The following is a 22,075-nucleotide window of genomic DNA, read 5'->3' as shown; positions in this document are numbered from 1 at the left end:
AATTGAGAGGGGCTCCCCAGTCACGACGGAACCTAATCTCGGGCCTTTGGCATAGCGGCAGGCCGGGGGACGGGGCCCAGGGCTGGAGCACCCAACCTGGGGCCCTGTGGGGCCCGTGGACCCAGCTAGGGTTCCTAGGCCCAGAGGCACAGGGGTAGCCTACCCGGGCCTGCAGGACCCCGTCCCAGGCACCCTGCCATGCAGCAGGCCAGAGGATGGAGCCTGGGGTGGGGAGGCTGCCCTCCCTGGGACCCTGACGGAGCTCCTGAACCCAGTCAAGCAAGGGGGGCTCCCCAGGCACGAAGGAACCCCATCTCGGACGTTTGGCATAGCGGCAGGCCGGAGGCCATGGCCCAGGGCTGGAGCACCTAACCCTGGACCCAGCCAGGGCTCCCTGGCCCAGAGGCACAGGGGAAGCCTCCCAGGGTTCGCGGGGCCCCTTCCCGGGCACCCTGCCACGTGGCAGGCCCGAGGACAGAACCCGGGGTGTGGAGGCCACCCTCCCCGGGGCCCTCAGCGGCCCTGGACTGAGCTCCTGAACCCAGCCAAGCATGGGGGGCTCCCCAGGTACAACAGAACCCCATCTCAGGCCTTTGGCAGAGTGGCAGGCCGGAGGCCATGGCCCAGGGCTGGAGCACCCGACCCAGGGCCCGGCCAGTGCTCCTGAACCCAGCCAAGCAAGGGGGACTCCCCAGGTACAACGGAACCCCATCTCGGGCCTTTGGCAGAGTGTCAGGCCGGAGGCCATGGCCCAGGGCTGGAGCACCTAACCCTGGACCCAGCCAGGGCTCCCTGGCCCAGAGGCACAGGGGAAGCCTCCCAGGGTTCGCAGGACCCCTTCCCGGGCACCCTGCCACGCGGCAGGCCCGAGGACAGAACCCGGGGTGTGGAGGCCACCCTCCCCGGGTCCCTCAGCGGCCCTGGACTGAGCTCCTGAACCCAGCCAAGCAGGGGGGGGCTCCCCGGGCACAACAGAACCCTGCCTCAGGCCTTTAGCAGAGTGGCAGGCCGGGGTACGGGGCCCAGGGCAGGAACACCAGACCAGGGGCCTGGTAGGGCCCCTGGACCCAGCTGGGGCTCCTGGGCCCAGAGGCGCAGGGGAAGCCTCCCCAGGCCTGCGGGACCCCATCCTGGGCACCCTGCCATGCGGCAGGCCCAAGGACGGAGCCCGGGATGGGGAGGCCACCCTCAGGGGCCCTGGCTGGAGCTCCTGAACCCAACCAAGCAGGGTGAGACTCCCCGGGCACGACGGAAACCCATCTCAGGCCTTTGGCAGAGTGGCAGGTCGGGGGATGGGGCCCATGGCTGGAGCTCCCAACCCGGGCTCCAGTGGGGCCCCTGGACCCAGCTGGGGCTCCCAGGCCCAGATGCGCAGAGGTGCAGGTAACACTTCCCTAGGCCCGCGGGACCCCGTCCCGGCACCCTGCCACGCGGCAGGACCGAGGACGGAGCATGGGGTGGGGGGGCATCCTGGCCCATCCGGCTGCTGGCTGAGGACCGCTAGGCTGAGAGGTGTTCCGGAGTACCCTGTCCCTAGTAATCCAGAGGAAGGGTACCCCCCTTTCTGGTAACCCGTGTGCACAACGAGACTGAGGGGACCCTAGGCGCGGATGTGCCTGACCTCCAGGAGCCCTGGCTGGGATCGGGGAGGCCAACAAGCCCTTATCAGGACTTCTAGGGCAGCCCGGCCATTGGAAAGCATTGCGCATGACCAGATGGCCGAGGGGAAAGGTGCGACCAGATGGCCAGGCCCGAAGGACGCCAATCTGCCAGCCCCAAGCCCTCACCGGAGGGCTCCTGCCTGCCCATGCAGGGCTCAGGGGCTCTGAGTACTGCGGGGTTCGGAGACCCCAACTGGGCCTCCGACCCGGGCCCATGGCAGAGCGTAACCCGCCCCTGGGCCTGCCCGGCAGTCCTGGGCCAGGCTGCTTAGGGAGGCCTCCACCGGCCTGCGTCAGGCCACCAAGGGTCCCGGCCTATGCTCCTGAACCCAACCCAGCTGGGGAAGGCCCGCCCAGGCCCAGGGCATGGGACGGAGCCTGGGATGGGAACACCTGGCCAGAGCCCTCGAGCCCCGGATGCCCAGGGGAGGACTGCCCAGGACCGATGGAGCCTGTCCCGGGCACTTTGCTGCACTGGGGGCCTGAGTAGGGAGCCCTGGGCAGTGGCGAGGTGTTGTCCAGGCCTAGACCATCTGGTCCCCGGCTGAGAAACCCCAGTACGGGGGGTGGCGGCTCCGACATACCCTGCCCCTAGCAATCCGGAGGAAAGCTACCCATATTTCTGGTAACCCGTCCGCACTGAGTGACGGAGGGGATCCAGGGCACGGATGCGACCGACCTCCTGGAGCCTTGGCTGGGATCGGGGAGGCAAACGAGCCCTCATCGGGAATTCCAGGCCAGCCCGGCCATCTGGTCACTCCATTGGAAAGCATTGTGCGAGACCAGATGGCTGAGGGGAGAGCCGCGACCAGATGGCCAGGCCCAAAGGATGCCAATCTGCCCGCCCGAGCCTTCACTGGAGGGCTCCCAGCTGCTCATGCAGGGCTCAGGGGCTCGGAGACCCCAGCTGGGTCTCAGGTCTGGGGCTGAGAATGGGGGTCCCTGGCAGACCTGTGACCCTGGCCCATGGTGGAGCTTAACCCATACCTCGGCCTGCCCGTCGGTCCTGGGCCAGGCTGTATGTGGGAGGCCTCCACCGGCCTGCGTCGAGCCACCAAGGGACCCGGACCTATGCTTCTGAACCCAGCCAAGCTGGGGAAGGCCCGTCTGGGCCCAGGGCATCAGACAGAGCCCGGGGTGGGAGCACCCGGCCAGAGCTCTCGGGCCCCAGACACCCAGGGGAGGACTGCCCACAACCGATGGAGCCTGTCCCAGGCACTTTGCCACACGGCGGGCCGGAGGAAGGAGCCCTGGGCAGTGGAGAAGTGTTGTCCGGGCCTAGCCCATCTGGTCCCCGGCTGAGAACCACCAGCCCGGGGTTGCCATTCCGGCATACCCTGCCCCTTGTAATCCGGAGGAAAGCTACCCTTCTTTCTGGTTACCCGTGCACACCGAGTGACGGAGGGGTCCCAGGGCACAGGGGCACCTGACCTCCTGGAGCCCTGGCTGGGTTCAGGAGGAGGACGAGCCTTCATCGGAACTTCCAGGCCAGCCCGGCCATCTGGTCACCCCATTGGAAAGCATTGCGCACGACCAGATGGCCGAGGGAAAAGGAGCGACCAGATGGCCGGGCCCGAAGGACACGAATCTGACAGCCCGAGCCTTCCCCGGCTGGCTCCCGCCTGCCCAGGCAGGGCTTAGGGGCTCTGAGTCCCAGGGGGCTCGGAGAACCCAGCTGGGCCTCAGGCCCAGGGCTGAGAATGGGGGTCCCCGGTGGACCTCTGACCCAGGCCCATGGCAGAGCTTAACCAATCCCTAGGCCTGCCTGGCAGTCCTGGGCCAGGCCGTGTGGGGGAGCCCTCCACCGGCCTGCGTCGGGCCACCAAGGTCACAGAGGCGCACGAGCTCCTGGAGCCTTGGCTGGGATCGGGGAGGCAGACGAGCCCTCATCGGGACTTCCAGGCCAGCCCGGCCATCTGGTCACCTCATTGGAAACCATTGCGCGCGACCAGATGGCGGAGAGGAAAGGCGCGACCAGATGGCCGGGCCCAAAGGACGCCAATCTGCCCGCCCCAAGCCTTCACCCGGGGGCTCCCACTTGCCATTTGGAGGGCTCAGGGGCTCTGCACCAGGGACTCCTGTCCTGGGCAACAGATCCTTGGCAGGCTGTAGGACTGGGGCTCCTACACCACAGTCCCTGCCCGAAACCCAGGCCCTGGGCCAAGTCCCTGCTTCTCAACCCAGCCAGGCCGGGGAGATCTGGGAACCTGCCCGGACACAAAGGACCCCCGACCCCGGCACACAGACCCTCGGCTGGCTGAAGGACATGGGCTCGTGTTCCACAGATTTTTTCCATAACTCTGTGGAACTCCGTGTAGTGGCGCTACACCAACTCTGCCCACCCCTAGTTGTAACGACTTGCATTGGAATGGTTTGCAATGTAACAACGCAGTCGTTGTAATGACCGCGTTGTAATGGCATGGCATGTATTGCATGCATTGTAAACGATGTTTCCCGTGTGGTCCTGGTGAGTGATTTTAGATCGGTCGGGGATCGCTGTGGCAATGTCTGGGATGGATGTGGGGTTGAGCCAGGGCTTAGTGAAGAAGTTGATATCGGGTGCAAGGGTGGTGGTGAGGTCCCATTATTCAGTGGAATGCTTGCATAGTGAGCGTGTGTTGAGAAGGATGCATGCGAGTTAGTGTTTTTGTTGAGGTGGTGTATGTGGTGTGTTTGGGGTGAGTCTGGTCATTGGGCTGGTGTGTGTGCAGTGGCAAGTGAAGTGGCATTGGGTGCAGGGGTTAGTTCCTACTGTGGAGCATGGAATGGCATGGAGGTAGTGTCGAGGGTTGAAGGTGTAGAGCTTGGTGATTGTGTATCTTTAAGGGGGCGCGAGGGCCAGGAGTCATGGTGCTGGGCACGGTGCAGGCCCAGATGGGCTGGTCTTTGGCTTGCCTGCAGCACAGTCGCACTGCAGCCTGCATTAAGTAGGTCCTGGGTAGGTGTGGCTTCTGTTGGTGAAGAAAACAGTGAGTGAGAAAACCCAGTTGGGAAAACCCTACTGGGAAAACTTGGACAGCTGCGGTGTCACTGGATCTGCCTGGAACCAGCAGGAACTGGAGGCCAAAGGCAAGTGGCAAGCTAGGTGTCCAGGTGGGTCAAATGACTGTGAATAGTTGGCAGTTGGCCTTTGCGTATTCCTCTCAGACAAGGAGACAAAGGAGGACTAGGTGCTGGCAGGATGGGCCCTCCTGCCAGGATGGGAGGGGCAGAGCTGTTCCCTGTCCGACTTACATTTCGAAGGACTCCCTCCAGTACACTCACAAAAGAACTAAACACCAGCGTTTTGTCATCCTAGACTGCTTGAAGCCTGGGCAGAGAAGGGAAGTAACTTTACAGAACCAGATGTGGGGCCAGCAAGGGTGTCATCCCATCTTCAAGCACTCACCCCAAGTTGAAATATTGGACCCCCAGATCAACTTTTCAGTACACTCCTTGACGTGCGACATTACAGAAGGACTGCCTTGTACCCAATAGGACTGCCCTGCTGCTTGTGGCCTGCCTTGCTCCCCAGAGCGCTTCCCTGTGGCTTGAGGCCTGCCTTGTTTCTCAGAGGAGTGCCCTGCTGCTTGAGGCTTGCTTGTTTCCCAGTGGACTGCCCTGCTCCTACCAGAGGACTGCCCTGCTCTCGATGAAGGAAGACTGATCCAGCTCTCTTCATGCCAGGTAACCTAAGTGACTCCAAGGGTCAGTTGGCTGACCTCCAATTCTGAGCTTCAGGGACACAACAAGCCCCAGATGCCTCCCTGCAACTACCCAACTGACCTACTGCAACTGGACTTGCCTAAGACCTACTGGCCTCTGGTAGAGGGAGTCCCAGATCTCCAGGAGGTGCCTCCCATGGCTCTGGACCCTTGGATGCTATCAGAGTACACTCCTCTACAAGAAAATGAGAAATCCTGAAGTTCAAGACTTTTCATGCCGGACATTTAGAAAGATACTTTTTCAGCTGGACTAACCTGATCCCTGTATCTGGCCTGCACTCTATCTCAGTCGGCCTGAACTTGAGACTTTCCTCCGGTTTAACGCGACTTTGTGGTTTTTGGCGCTATACTTATATACAACTTCGAACTTGCATATCTCTAGTTCTACTGATGGAATTTTCGTTGTTCTGGTATCATTTAATTTATTCAACTTTCCTCTGTTTCTAAATTGGTTTGGGATTTATGTTTTCACTTTATTACTGTTTGTGTGCTGCATACATACTTTACACATTGCCTCTAAGTTAAGCCTCAATGATTTTGTGTCTAGCTACCAGAGGGTTAAGCACAGGTTGATTTAGTGACTTTTGTGGCTCACCCTGATAAGGACTGTGGTTGTTGCTTGAATAGGGTTTTTACTCCCCCTCAATCAAGAACCTCATTTCTTACAGTCTTTTAACAGGGAGATGTACCACAGCAAGTGGATAGCCATATATGATGTGGCGTGCAAACAACAATGCGTTGTTTCCCTCTGGTGCAGAAAAGGGACAGATATGGGCTTCAACAAATCATAGATAGCATCAGTGCCTAATTCGAGCTGTGTTTTTCAGTGCTCGGCACGTGCACCTGATTGGCGGTGCCGGCACTTATTACAGTCTGCCACATGGTGGGTTGTTTCTCTCATTTAGAGTGAGCACAACAACAGTTGTTTACTCAGTAGAAGCTGCTAAGAACGGGCATGGGGGTATTGGGAGGAGCAGAGGAGGTAAGGAATTAACAATACATTTAAAAAAACTCACTTACCTGGATGCGACCGGCCGTCACCTTTCCTCCATCCTAGCTATCCTCTTCCTAGCTTCTGTGGAAGCAGGAAGCACCAAGGCTCCCCTGAGCCTATCACAGCAGTGCAATTCAGCGCTGTGATTGGTCTGAGCACCATTGTTCAGCGCTCAGACAGGGAATGGCACGCTGGCCATGTTCTCCACCCATGCTGTAATTCAGCCTGGGTGGAGAACATGCAAAGTGCGCATGACATTTTGGCCAGCCCAAGACGGCCGGCCAAAATGTCATGCACACTAAGAAGTGCCTAACACTCCTCCCCCGGCCTCTAAATAGCTTTGCCCTGCCCCACCTCCAAACAACTGAGCCAGTATGTTGAAATAAAATGTTAATAACGTTAAGTTATTATCATTTTATTTTTCTCTTTTTAATTGCTCACTCAATGAGCAGTGGGACGACGCTCCTCCGCCCTAGCAGAGGAGCCGCCACTGTGTTTACTAATTCAATATAGGTTAAAATGTCTATAACCTGCCACCCTTGCTACTCTTATAGCTTTGGGGCCTGGAATAGTCTGAACTGTCACACTTGTAGGTGTGTGATAGTTGGTAGCTGGTTTGGTACTATCATTGGAAGCTCTAGCAGGGGTAATGGATGGTGTAGGTTGCAATGGCCTCCTGATGAGGGCCCTGGCACTTATTTTGTTTTCTTTATGAAATAAGCACTGGATAGTATTGAGCAGGAAGGAATAATGCAGATTTGCCATATTCACAAGTCTAGATTGTTTCTCTGAATGTCCTCTACCACTAGTCAAATATTTAATCCCTGAGTTGTTTCTGGCCTGCTTATCTGCAACACCCACTTAGCTCCATGGTACTTTTCCTCTCGAAATGACTTCTATGTAGTCTTTGACTCTGCTGTGCCTTGCTCTTTGTCTTTTTGGTCAGGATCTGCTCCTTAGCTTCCAGAGCACGTCACAGCATCTGGGCTTCTCAAGAGTTCTATACCTGTTTCTGTCCTTGAGGTAAATAACAACCTTTAGGGCCCTGTCTCTGGGAAATATCTCTCTGGTTTCCCTTCAGAAATCCAGATGAAGTTTAACCATGGTATGTGGACATTAGTTTTATTTAACGATGGAAGGGCAAACACAATCAAAGCACAAACATTGTTTAAATGTGAACACTGTCAACCAGGACAGATGACATTTTTGTCTTTTCAGGCACTGAAAAATACAGGCCATTTATGAAAGCTTTATATATGAGCGTTAAATTATACACAATACAAGGCTACGGTAACGGAGCTCAAGTATAGTGTGGGGCAGGAGCTGGTTGTCAGTAAAGAATACGGCTCACACAGCATCAGGGTTTCATGGATGGTTCACCAGTGCATGCAAACGTCACACCAACATGGAAGGCCCGCGACAAACTGAAGAGGAACGGAGGTAACCCTCATTTTGTGCGACCTCCCATGTACTCTTCAGAAAAAAAGGTTCAAGCTACACACGGTCCACCAGCTAAATAACACTCATATGACTTCTCACGGACACAGTACGCATAATGAAAGCCACTGTATGGACCCCAATTAAAGGTGCCTTTCACAGATTTCACTGCAGGGAGTCCAATATGTCAACTCTTGCTTTGTATCTCACTAAAAGTGATGAAATGCTACTGTCCTAAAGAGGCAAAATAAGTGTGTGTAAGGAAGGGAGGCAAAAGAAATATTATCTTTTAAAGACGAGAACCCTCACTCACCCGAAGGTGACATGCTTCATCATTGGGTCCCCTCTTGCACACTGTAACCGCAAGGTATACAGTGTGGGCTACAACTCTCAAAAAAGGGACAAGAGAGGAGCGTGAGGTGTTTTAATGGGGATACCAAAGTTGGCAGGGGGAGTAAGGGGCAGAGTGTGAATTTAAACAAAAAGTGTGTAAATAAAACTAGCTACAGGGTAACAAAGTCAAATTTAATAATAGTTCCCATCAGCTAGAGTTAAAATGAGGTGATCTAGGATTGACAAAATATCCTAGTTATTGGTGGTCGACATGTTTCTGCCAGATGACTTATTTGTTCGCGGCATTCATCAGGACCTCTCAATATTATCACTCTGCTCGTATACTCAAAATAAATGAATTACAGACCATACTCATTGGTAAGGTGTAAATGACAAGAGGACCAGCTGCAGTCCGGTACAGTGTCTCTAGAAAAAGATAATTGATAAATTCAGTATCATTTCCAAAACCTTTAGGTCAACCTCCACACACCCATTTAAACACCACACACGTGATATGTGTTGCACACGTGATTAAAAAACAGACCTATTTCAGGTAAGTCAATGTATTGTAGGAACTCACCTAGGGGTAGTATTAATTTACCTCTACCTTGCGTAGAATGATGCTACAGAGCACAGATTACTAGAAAAATAAAAATAAAAATAAGAGACCGGTTCAGTATGGTTCTCACATGTTGCGTAAATATGGACACATAAACTGATAGATTGGAGTTGCTGTCATTGGATGTCAATATGACTAGCACAATCTATAATTTGCACAATACACAGTATTCAGGACAAAAGATAATAAGAGCTTTATAAATCACATGTCCCAAAAAAAAACGAGTGACTAACAGTCACTTCATAGCCACGTGTAGCTTGTTGGAGTATGGAGCGGACAGCAAGCAAGATAAATTAAAATCGTCCGTATGCAGTAAAACATCCGCTAACCCAAGAGTCCTAAAGAGGCGAGGGGGTCAAGAGCGTTACACGTGAGCTATCAGCCCTTAGAATAATGAGGCAAAGGTTCAATAATCATGGCTAAGTCAGTAGGAAGACTGCACAAATCAGGTCAAAAAAACACTCAATATCAACAGCGCACAAGCCATCAACGGCTACCCACACTCGCTCACTCCAGTACCTTCCGTTAAACTGTGTCGTCCTATTGGAGCACCAACCCGCTGGGGAGAAGCTGCGCGTCTCACAATGGTTTTAAATCAACCCTGCACCTTCGTAAGTGCGTCTACCCGGAAATAGACCCAATAGCATCCGGGTTACACAGAATCATGGGAAATGTAGTATAATTCGGGGAACTAGAGGTAACGCTAAACATGATCAGAATGCATCAATGTACGCCGTGTTTTAAACTTAAAAATTGCCACAACCAGTCTAGGCACTCTGAAAATACTATTTGTCCACAATACCGTATCCGGATTTGTTTATCATAGTACGGAAAGCGGGACCATGCCATAACGAGTAGTAAGGGAACACGGGAGATATAGTTTGGGTCACCTGAGAGACAGTGGAATACATTACAGTAGATCAGGGGACACCAGTCGAGGAACAGCAATACCCGCAGTCTCGCTAGCTCTCAAGACATACACACAGATATTCGTTGCACTCAGGATGACTAGTGTGCCCACTGTGTACTAAAAAAATATACGTCGGTAATTAAGAGCTCTACACCAGAAAGGAGCTGTACCACCACGACATAACACATCCAGGTTAGTTGGCTAAATAGATGGAAATACTCCATACATATAGTTCCAAACACAGGGCAAGATGCCAATTCAAAATCACACAATATTTGCGATTGGGTACAAGATGCACATTCAAGACTGTCTATCCCTTAAGACATCGAACCAGCGTGTGTAGACAATGTGATGGTAGTTCAGAATGTATATGATGTATCACAAAGCTAAAGATAAAATTATATCATAATGCTGGCATCGATTCAATGAAGATCAGTCAAAATGCTATGCACCCCCTATGAGAAACATCATTATTCCCATATTTGTGTGTTGTAAGCCATCCAAAGATGGATTAGAGTGCTACGGGGGACCTGGAAAAGTTAAACAGAGCACCAGGGAATTTCTTCATTCAGACCTCTCAGATGGCTTTTAAGACGGAACACCCACCGTTGTTCACGGCGGAATAGAACTTGTTCCAAAGGTCCCATATTCACATCATAATGAGGTTTATCAATGATGACCCATTGAAGGTCATTTTCCGTGTGACCCTTCTCAAGGTAATGCCTTGTCATACGTGTGTTCGATTTTTTACATCGAATGGTACTGCGATGCTCAGTAATTCTTTGTCGTACTTTACGACAAGTCATTCCAATATAGATCAGTGAGCAAGGGCATTTGATCATATATATTACCCCGCTGGTGTTACAGTTTGTGTGGTTATTCAATTTCCATGGTCTTCCCGATAGAATATCCAACTCCGTTATGTGGCTTGTAAAGGGACAGCAAGAACAGGATCCGCATGGAAAGTGACCAACCACAGGATTAGTGTTCCATAGTGTTGGCTGGCTGTTGTGATGTACAACAGTTCTTGGTCGTGTATGTACCATGAGGTCGCTGATTCTTGTGGATTTTTGGGAGAGCATAAAAGGCTGGTATTTTGGGATTTTTTTGGATCAGGAAGTCAGCCTCATTTTTCGTGATCCAGCCAGCCTCTGATGTGGAAGCGTTGTATACGAATATACCGCAAGATGCCACCTTTGTTTACTGGTGAGCATAACAACTTCTCCATCTCTTTCTTGGACCTCAGACTGTACCCTAAAGATGGGAGGATCCATACTGAGCTATATCAGAAACCGATGGCCCGTAATTCCTTGTTGAGCTTTCATAGCTTTCACCCAAGGGCATTACTTACCAACCTTCCAGTCGGTCAATTTCTTAGACTCAGGAGAAATTGTTCAGAACTGGTTCAGTATTATAAACATGCCAAGAAGTTGACTGAGGAGCTAACTGCCAGACATTATCCGATACAACTGATAAAAAGGGCGGCCAAAAGAGCCCGTAACAATGACAGGGGGGCACTCCTGGAAACATATACCAAACCGAAATCAGACAGATTGGTATGTGTGACAACTTTCAGTAACTTAACTACAAATGTTAAAAGGGCCATCAATAAGAATTGGCACATACTTAACACAGGCAAGCTGACACTGGATTCACCCCTGTTTGCATTGAAACGGAGCAGTAATTTACAGGACCTCATGGTACATACACGACCAAGAACTGTTGTACATCACAACAGCCAGCCAACACTATGGAACACTAATCCTGTGGTTGGTCACTTTCCATGCGGATCCTGTTCTTGCTGTCCCTTTACAAGCCACATAACGGAGTTGGATATTCTATCGGGAAGACCATGGAAATTGAATAACCACACAAACTGTAACACCAGCGGGGTATTATATATGATCAAATGCCCTTGCTCACTGATCTATATTGGAATGACTTGTCGTAAAGTACGACAAAGAATTACTGAGCATCGCAGTACCATTCGATGTAAAAAATCGAACACACGTATGACAAGGCATTACCTTGAGAAGGGTCACACGGAAAATGACCTTCAATGGGTCATCATTGATAAACCTCATTATGATGTGAATATGGGACCTTTGGAACAAGTTCTATTCCGCCGTGAACAACGGTGGGTGTTCCGTCTTAAAAGCCATCTGAGAGGTCTGAATGAAGAAATTCCCTGGTGCTCTGTTTAACTTTTCCAGGTCCCCCGTAGCACTCTAATCCATCTTTGGATGGCTTACAACACACAAATATGGGAATAATGATGTTTCTCATAGGGGGTGCATAGCATTTTGACTGATCTTCATTGAATCCATGCCAGCATTATGATATAATTTTATCTTTAGCTTTGTGATACATCATATACATTCTGAACTACCATCACATTGTCTACACACGCTGGTTCGATGTCTTAAGGGATAGACAGTCTTGAATGTGCATCTTGTACCCAATCGCAAATATTGTGTGATTTTGAATTGGCATCTTGCCCTGTGTTTGGAACTATATATATGGAGTATTTCCATCTATTTAGCCAACTAACCTGGATGTGTTATGTCGTGGTGGTACAGCTCCTTTCTGGTGTAGAGCTCTTAATTACCGATGTATATTTTTTTAGTACACAGTGGGCACACTAGTCATCCTGAGTGCAACGAATATCTGTGTGTATGTCTTGAGAGCTAGCGAGACTGCGGGTATTGCTGTTCCTCGACTGGTGTCCCCTGATCTACTGTAATGTATTCCACTGTCTCTCAGGTGACCCAAACTATATCTCCCGTGTTCCCTTACTACTCGTTATGGCATGGTCCCGCTTTCCGTACTATGATAAACAAATCCGGATACGGTATTGTGGACAAATAGTATTTTCAGAGTGCCTAGACTGGTTGTGGCAATTTTTAAGTTTAAAACACGGCGTACATTGATGCATTCTGATCATGTTTAGCGTTACCTCTAGTTCCCCGAATTATACTACATTTCCCATGATTCTGTGTAACCCGGATGCTATTGGGTCTATTTCCGGGTAGACGCACTTACGAAGGTGCAGGGTTGATTTAAAACCATTGTGAGACGCGCAGCTTCTCCCCAGCGGGTTGGTGCTCCAATAGGACGACACAGTTTAACGGAAGGTACTGGAGTGAGCGAGTGTGGGTAGCCGTTGATGGCTTGTGCGCTGTTGATATTGAGTGTTTTTTTGACCTGATTTGTGCAGTCTTCCTACTGACTTAGCCATGATTATTGAACCTTTGCCTCATTATTCTAAGGGCTGATAGCTCACGTGTAACGCTCTTGACCCCCTCGCCTCTTTAGGACTCTTGGGTTAGCGGATGTTTTACTGCATACGGATGATTTTAATTTATCTTGCTTGCTGTCCGCTCCATACTCCAACAAGCTACACGTGGCTATGAAGTGACTGTTAGTCACTCGTTTTTTTTTGGGACATGTGATTTATAAAGCTCTTATTATCTTTTGTCCTGAATACTGTGTATTGTGCAAATTATAGATTGTGCTAGTCATATTGACATCCAATGACAGCAACTCCAATCTATCAGTTTATGTGTCCATATTTACGCAACATGTGAGAACCATACTGAACCGGTCTCTTATTTTTATTTTTATTTTTCTAGTAATCTGTGCTCTGTAGCATCATTCTACGCAAGGTAGAGGTAAATTAATACTACCCCTAGGTGAGTTCCTACAATACATTGACTTACCTGAAATAGGTCTGTTTTTTAATCACGTGTGCAACACATATCACGTGTGTGGTGTTTAAATGGGTGTGTGGAGGTTGACCTAAAGGTTTTGGAAATGATACTGAATTTATCAATTATCTTTTTCTAGAGACACTGTACCGGACTGCAGCTGGTCCTCTTGTCATTTACACCTTACCAATGAGTATGGTCTGTAATTCATTTATTTTGAGTATACGAGCAGAGTGATAATATTGAGAGGTCCTGATGAATGCCGCGAACAAATAAGTCATCTGGCAGAAACATGTCGACCACCAATAACTAGGATATTTTGTCAATCCTAGATCACCTCATTTTAACTCTAGCTGATGGGAACTATTATTAAATTTGACTTTGTTACCCTGTAGCTAGTTTTATTTACACACTTTTTGTTTAAATTCACACTCTGCCCCTTACTCCCCCTGCCAACTTTGGTATCCCCATTAAAACACCTCACGCTCCTCTCTTGTCCCTTTTTTGAGAGTTGTAGCCCACACTGTATACCTTGCGGTTACAGTGTGCAAGAGGGGACCCAATGATGAAGCATGTCACCTTCGGGTGAGTGAGGGTTCTCGTCTTTAAAAGATAATATTTCTTTTGCCTCCCTTCCTTACACACACTTATTTTGCCTCTTTAGGACAGTAGCATTTCATCACTTTTAGTGAGATACATTCATTTGGAGTTAGTGATGCCTGATGCTTTGTTTTACTCCACCATTCGTACCCCTTAGTGTGATACAACTCTTGCTTTGTCCCAGGGACTAATATCGGCTACTACCCTTGGCCGGCCACCCATCCATCCCCTGTTACAGGACAGCTCACTGTTGAGGACATTGGTCCATACAACAGGTCTTTACTTCTTGCCATATTGCACTGTTAATTTTTGACATTGTGTCCTATGTAGCAAGTATGATGGCAAACCAATACTGGGGCGAAACAAGAATTCAGTTACTGTTTTCAGCCTCTCGGCGCCATGTTTTGACCGGCGCTCTCATTCCCTCCTCCGCATAACTTCCGAAGGCACCTTTACCAGACCTCATTGAATCGGCTTCTTCAGTCCTTCTGAATCCATCTAGCCAGGTTTGCTTAGATTTTCACTCTTTGATCCTAGATGGAGCTCTTTACAGGAAACCTATTAGAAAAGAAAAACAAGAATTCATCCCTCCACCGACCTAGGTTGATGGGTTTCTTTAAACATTTGTAACAGCATGTTCATCCCAACAAGGCTCTTTCTTCTGACAGAAAGGTCTCTGTAGACTCCTTTCTGCTCTAGCATAACGAAACTTGAGGGGGACCCCTAGCAAACTACATGGAGGGGCTCTCCTCCGGACTCAGTCAGGCCAGAGTACAGTGGTGAGGGAGTACCCTGGAGCTCGGGGGCCTCCGGCACCGCGGGGACTGCGGGGGCCTATGTTACGCCACTGCCTTTCTGCACACCCCAAGAAGGCGCAGAACTGGACATTTATTTCATGGTTGTTTTAGTAACCACTACGAAACAGTAGGCAGTGGGATTTAAAAAAAAGCAAAAAATGTACAGTCACACACATGACAGAGAAATGCATCTACAGGCCATTCAAAATACTTTGGGGCCTATTTACGAACTTCTCATGCAGTGCAGCACAGCAAGTCACCTTGCTGCACTGCATAGCAAGTCACCTTGCTGCAGTGCATGACAGGAAAAGGGCAGGAATGCACCGTTTTAAGGCATTACAGCATAATCCTAATCACCGTGTTCTGGCACCCTTCTGGCAGCCTAGCCCCAATGCGGGAAACCTTGCACCAGGGGCGGCTCTCCTGTTAGGGCAGAGGAGCGTCGCCCCACTGCTTTCTCGCAGTGTGAGAAGCAGAAACATAAAATGGTAAAACCACCATGTTATGTTTCTGCTTCTGGCACTGCGAGAAAGCAGAAGGGTTTGGTTGAGGGCAGGCGGGTCTGCTCTAGGGCAGGGGAGGAGTGGCTTGCCCACTGCTGAGGACGCAGACCATTGGGGCCGACCAAACCAGTCATGCGCACTCTGCCTTTTCTCCATGTGGGCTGCATGCAGCCTACATGGAGAAAATGAACTCCCGATAGGCGACTGGGTGGTCGGCGTCCCGACCAATCACAACGCTGCCAGTGCAGCATTGTGATTGGCTTAGGGGAGGGGGGGGAGGCTGCCTGCTTCCTGTTCCTGCCGGAAGCAAGAGAGCAGGAAAACGCAGGACCCGGCCAGCAGACAAGTACTCTTTTTAAATGTATTATCCCCCCTTCCCGCGCGACCCTCCTGCGTGACTCCCCCACCCCCACCCGCGATTAATGCCGGCTGCGACTGCCTTGCACCATGATGCAAGGGTGTATGCGTTGCATGGACGATTGTTTTCCCGAGAGGCATATTCCTCTTTCTATGTGTGTTGCAAACCTTGAGAGAGGAAGTAACAAGGAGAAATAAAGATATTTCTAATCGTTACACCTCACCTGAGAAGGCGTATATTCTTGGTACATTCCCAGATCTACCAGTTCTGGTAAATCTGGAGATGCGTCACAAACCGTGGAACGCCCTCCCCGGGCAACGGAGCAATTTGCTCTGCGTTGCCTTACTCCAGATTTATGGAGCCACTCATGTCCCTGCGAAGTGGCCTTGTATGCCTCCGTCAATGACATGTAGAGGTGTGTTGCTCTTGCACCACATTGGGGGTGTAAGAGAGATGCAATCCGGCTCTTAAATAGGCCCCTTTGTATGGATTGAGCCCTTGGAATTTCGAGTTACCTCCACCGTGGTTTGTGTGATAGCCTGGCCTGCACACTTTTCATGTAACTTAAGTTGAATGTACACCACAGCATTACAACAGTGTCTGATTGCCTTTAATTTTTCTTCTAGTACCGGGCGACTACACTTCCGGCATTCAAGTATTATGTGACCTGTGCCTGCCTCATTTTCTTCTGCATATTTATCGTACAGATTCTGGTATTACCAAAGTAAGTACTGAATACATTACAATACCTGTGACCATTATTGTTTTATCAGTGCATTGAATTATTTGCAAGTATTTCATTCTTATATTATGATAATGGAGACCATGCCTTACTTTGAGAAGACTCTTGACATTAAGGAAACTATTGTTTACTGACCTGTTTAAATGTATTACCAGTTTGAAAATCATTTAAATTCATAAAGTCAATTAGTGTAACTCCAGTCTGTCAAATAGTTTTAATTTTGAAATGCAAACGTTCAGAGTGTTTATTATAAGCCGCGATTTAGCTGGAATGAAAAATATAAATCTGTCTAATGCGCTTTCGCTAGTTCTTGCAATCATGCACAACTGGTCAGCTGCTTATCTACTTTAGAATGGTATTTATAATGAGTTATTTAATCGAATATTCCCCTGAGAAATAATGGTATGGCCATGTGTCATCTCTCTGTCTGCTTAGACAAATAACTGGCAGTGTATGCATTCTCACTGTAAGGAAGCAAATGAAAATTACTTTGCAAATCTCGGTTAAAAGCCAAGTCTCCATTTTAAAATTATATTTCTCTCTGGAACAATATTGTCAACAATTGTTGCTTTACTTTTCTAATGATTTTCATATTTGCAAGTATTAGAACATTGAAAGTTATTGATCTCAACTACGGAAATACTGTTTTTAAATTTTAACTTATTTGGGCGTAAATTAAATTTTCCTTGGAATTAATTCAATGGGACTTAGGGGTTCATGAGGGGGTTACCATGCTCTTCGAAAATGAAATTTTACAGTATGCAATGTTCTCGTTCTGTCTTCAATATTGGCAAGACATCTTGACGGCTCGAGCCAACGCTGTTCATTTAGCTATCATTTTGTCAAATGTAAAATGTGCAAACAGTGTTTAAGGACATGGTATTTCCCACAGAAAAACATCCTTGAATAAACTGACAGCGCCTTTAAATAGTTTTAAATGTCAACATTTTAACAGTATGAACATTTAATGAAGGGTTGCAAAAGCACTGGGATGAGGATATAAAAAATGCATTTTATGATGTCAAGATTAGTTGCCAGTAATGTAGTTGGTCTGATTCTACATGCCGCGTCCCATCACATTATTGCAACGAGGTCCCACCATTTGAACCGGCATTCTCTATACAAGAAAATGTTTTTTCATTTCGTCTAAACTACGTGAGTCTATGACCCTACCTTGTATGTAAAATTAGGCAAACTTCCATGGAATTCCCAGATATAATTAAAACCCTTAACTGCGTGAAGAAGATTTGGGAAGGTGGCGTTGATGGCTGGTACCCTAAATGATTTGTTAGGGCAACCAACTGAAACTCCAAATTTCACTTTCACCCAACATTTCCCATTCCCCTGATAGATCCCAACCCCTTCTACCGGCTCCCACTCCCCTGGAGCACACCACAATTCAAACATACAATGAAGGCAACTCTACAAGGCCACAAATTGCGTCAAAGTCACATCTAGAATCTAAGCCCAAAACACAAATTGCCAGGCATAGGCGGCTTGACCTGATTCTGTGCTACCAGTAAGATAGGGTCAGTTTCCACCTGCCTACAAGAACACACGATCGGCCCTGTCACTCTTTGTGTAAGCACTGCTGTAGCATACAATGACATTTTCGTTATACGGAAAGGAAAACACACACCAATATGCCACTTTTTAGGTTGAGCATTTGAGACCTCTTGTATATACTTTAGTATATACTTATTATATACTTATGTATATACTTATTATATACTTATGTGTGTATGTACTTTGTGGGCTCTGGAGATCAGCCCTAGGACTTTTCTGCTTCTGCTTAGGGACTTTTTTCTGTTCAACTGCCTCTATTTAACTGTCTTGATATCAAACGACCAGCAGAGGTCAGTAAAATACCAGAATTGCTTTCTCCTGAGGGACTTTGTTTTTTTAATTTTTCTGGCAACTGCCACTATTTAACTTTCTTTATAGATAACGACCAGCAGAGGTCAGTAAAATACCAGAATCACTTTAGCATTCACTAGATTCCAGTCCATAGAAATTGTTTCCCACGAGCACCAGTAGACAATGATGTTTTTTTCAAACATTGTCTTTTTAGTGATATGACCACCAAACGTCCTGATTTTCTATTAAAAACGGAACTTTGGACTATACCATTTCCAGCTGAAAGGCAATATTTCTCTCCATGTGTTCCCATACTTGTCACGCAGTTTGGTGCTTACTTTTCCTCCATGTTAAAGAACTGTAGATGTTTCAGCACCCAGGCTAATGTGCTGCATTGCTAAATACATAGAAGGTCCCAAAGGCGAGACTGATTGATTACAAATGCTTGTTTTATGTATTGACAGGCAAAGGCCCTACCTGATTCCCTCTAGTCGTGCTTGTGCACACTCCAGCATGTCACTTATGTGTGTGTTCATCCTGCCCATTTTCTTTTGGTCACAAGTGTCTCGTATTTGTATACCGCAGCAGGAACATCCTCCAATTTCAGCCCAGAAAATGCAAAATCGCTGTTTACTAGGCCCCGAATCACCTGTTTTTGAATTTACAAACTCGACCAAAAACAACCCTTCCCCTGGATCGATTTTCTCCAAAATTAATCACACATACAGTAGACATTACTAGCTGTCGGGGACAGAAGCCACTTCAACCAGGGACCAGCTGAACCACCTAAAAATAAATTGTCAACAACATCTAAATCGGGCCAATTGAATAACACTGGAAACCTGTAGTTCAAAAACAGGCCTGTTTCAACCACTCCCACTTGATTGGTCCTCGTAAAACTCACAGGGGACACAAGTCCCACTCCTCTCCAATTCCCTCTAGCTCCGTCCCTAACTCCTTGCTAGGTTTGAAACACAACAAATTGCATTTATGAACTTGAACCGAAAACAACAAGTATATCGATTTTCTTCAAATAAATGACATTCTAATTTGACAGCCATCAGAAACAGTACAGAAGCCAACTCAATCATTTAAACAATACGAATGTACTTACCCACTCACTGGCTCACCTGCTCCGGTCCCCCCGCTTCTCCAGTCCCTTGGCGCTGGTGGTCTCGGCAGCAATTGAAGTCTTCACACCAATCCAGACGATGCTCTCATGCTGCTGATAATGTTAAGCAGCATGAGAGCAGCACGTTCGATTGGCTGGAGCAAGCTGCCTTGACACTCCTGCAGGCACTGATAGCCTGTGCCTGCTCTCCACCCAGCTGTCTAAAACAGCTTAGTGGAGAGGTTTAAAGTGCGCATGTCAGGCCAGTCTGCTATGAGCACTCTAAACTGGCGGAGTGAGTACCACTCCCCTGCTGCCAGTCTGCCCAGGCAAGGAGAAAGGGAAAAATAATATGGTAATAAATTCAACTTATTACCATTTTATTTTTCACCTTTGCGGTGCTAGCAGCAGGGAGGCGATGCTGCTCCAACCTAATGGAGGGGCTGCTGGTGGAAGGCGGATAGGAACCGGGGTGAGGACCGGAGAATCAGAGTAATGAAGATTACTGGTAAGTATTCCAGAATTTAATTCCTTGTCTTTATTCCTCATCTTATTCCTTACTCATTGCAAATCTATCGATACATTATATTTTCTTTGTGATTTCCTATGAAAACAAGCAATGGCATAGCCAATAGGTCTCGCTTTTGGGACCTTATAAGTGTTTAGCCATGCAACACTGGATGTTGTTGCACCAAGGATATTGTGCTGGATAACTAAACAGTTATAAGGTCCCAAAGGCGAGACCTATTGGCTATGCCAATGCTTGTTTGGGGTGGGTAGCGGCTAACATCTGGTTTGTTTTCATATCACTTGATGTCCTTGTTGTCACCAACATTGGAAGCTGCATATCTGTGGGGCAGTCTCCTGTGTGTAACCTCACAAGAAAGAAGCAATGGTGTAAAAGAAGCAGCTGACTTTTATGTTTACAAATCAAGATATCTGTCCCTGACTTACCTTTTAATAATTTTGGAAGGGGATGACAATTCGTGTGGAAAAAAGGAGTTGTTGCTGTCATTGAGAAGCCCAAATATCCACCGGCACAAACCGTACCTTCACTTGTGGTTTATTTAGAATGTTTACAAAGCAGCTCACGTTGCCTATGTTCTGCTTTAGGTGTTTACATCCCACTTATATATACTTTCAACTACGACACGTAAGGTTAAAAACTTGTTTAAACATCTCAATATCCCGATGTACTAGCAAACAATTGCTGAATACATACATGCATCACAATAGTTGAAAGTGTTTTTTTTAAAAGCTATTCTTTTGCCTAGGGAGAGCTTGACCATGGGATGTGCAATTACTATAGAACACTTGAAATGTGAGCAGGAGTTAATAAAGCTTTAAAGTTATCGTTTATGATACAGTCCTGAATTTGCCCCCATGCCAGTTGGTCACCCTATCTGAAGCACCAGACCCCCCCCTCACCGCCACCCCATCTCCCGCAGCTCAGGGCATCTTTTTCCTGGTCTACCCCACACCTTCATCTTAATCGCATCTCTCCTGCAGCATCGCGGCGTCGCTGCGCAAAGCACCACGTGCCATCATGGCCAAGAAAGGCAATGTCTAGCCTCCCGTGCCTTACACAAATGCTAATACATGCCCCTAGCACGGTCTGGTGCCAAGCGGGCACAGGATTGTCGTAACGCGTATGCGCCGCTCAGTCCGCTGCCCATCCCACTCAACCTGTAACCCTACGTCCCCTCCCTGCGCTGTATTATTTTCGGGCTGCACGCACAGCAACTATGGGAGCATCTCTTCTATCACTTCTTTGCAATCAGTCCCTGCCTGCTGCCCACAAGGAAGCTGATCAGTGTCCGCAAAAAGAAAGGAAAATATGATCACGGAAGGCAAACACCCTGTTCCAGTTTTAAATATGGAATTGCGCTGAGGGAAGATTCACTGCCCCTCAATGTGTGCTCTAAAGGGCGATCCCGAAAAAAACTTAGCGGTGACTGTTTTTAGATATTGAGACAGCACAGCCGCCAAAGTGTCTGAAGTGTTGAGCATTGCCTTCTGCCTGTATGCCACCAGCCCGTTGCATTGTGGAACTTCCAGTTTCACGTTTAATCCTGCAAGTGCGGGCTCTAGAATAAGAGCGCGCCAAGAGCTGGTGCCTGTTAGACCTGGTACCATTGGCATGAGTCTCCCTTCCATTTTTTCTGATTGCCTCCTCTGTTTTTGATATGTTTTGCTGGTTTAGATGCTTTGGGCACTGTGCTACTGCTATTCAGTACACAGTGCAAGTGCTCACTATGTTAAATTGATGTAATGATTAGTGACTCCATGATTGGGTTATTTGATTTACTTGTCAGACCCTAGTACAGTGCACCATGTGTGCCCAGGGCTTGTAAATCAAATGCTGCTGGTGAACTTGCAGCACTGGTTGAGCCACCCACAGAAGCAGCTTTTAAAGTGTGTCTCAGGTCTTCCCTTTTCTTCATATCAGACACCCCTATGGTAGGCTCAAGGGCAGGGTACATTGTAGGTATAAGGTAAGACATGCCCTGGTGTGTGGCATGTCCTAATAGTGAATTACAGCCATTTTCGTTTTTCACTATTGCAAGGCTACTTGTTACCCATAGGCCAGAATGGGAAGTTTGATTATTACATCTCATAATCCTAACTGACTCAGGGAACATGGTAGAATTTCGAATTTGATATGCCTGAACTCAGTATGATTAAATACATCTTTTAGTTTAGTTGGTTTTAACATTCTGTGTTTGAAAATACCACTTTTAG

At 48.3% G+C, this 22,075-nt stretch overlaps 1 protein-coding gene across 1 annotated transcript in view; it reads left to right on the top strand.

The window, feature by feature from the left end:
• The window catches only part of ADCY2 (adenylate cyclase 2), a 3,557,286-nt gene that overhangs the window by 2,723,418 nt on the left and 811,793 nt on the right, over positions 1–22,075 (top strand). The window contains exon 14 of the mRNA XM_085606100.1: positions 16,250–16,347. Coding sequence (XP_085462226.1) covers positions 16,250–16,347 — 98 coding nt within the window. The remainder of the gene's footprint in view (positions 1–16,249; positions 16,348–22,075) is intronic.

The sequence above is a fragment of the Triturus cristatus genome, chromosome 5_1 (genome assembly GCF_964204655.1).
Source record: "Triturus cristatus chromosome 5_1, aTriCri1.1, whole genome shotgun sequence".
Taxonomy (NCBI): Eukaryota; Metazoa; Chordata; class Amphibia; order Caudata; family Salamandridae; genus Triturus; species Triturus cristatus.
Note: the sequence above shows the minus strand (reverse complement) of the source record. Positions and strands in the feature narration are given on the sequence as shown.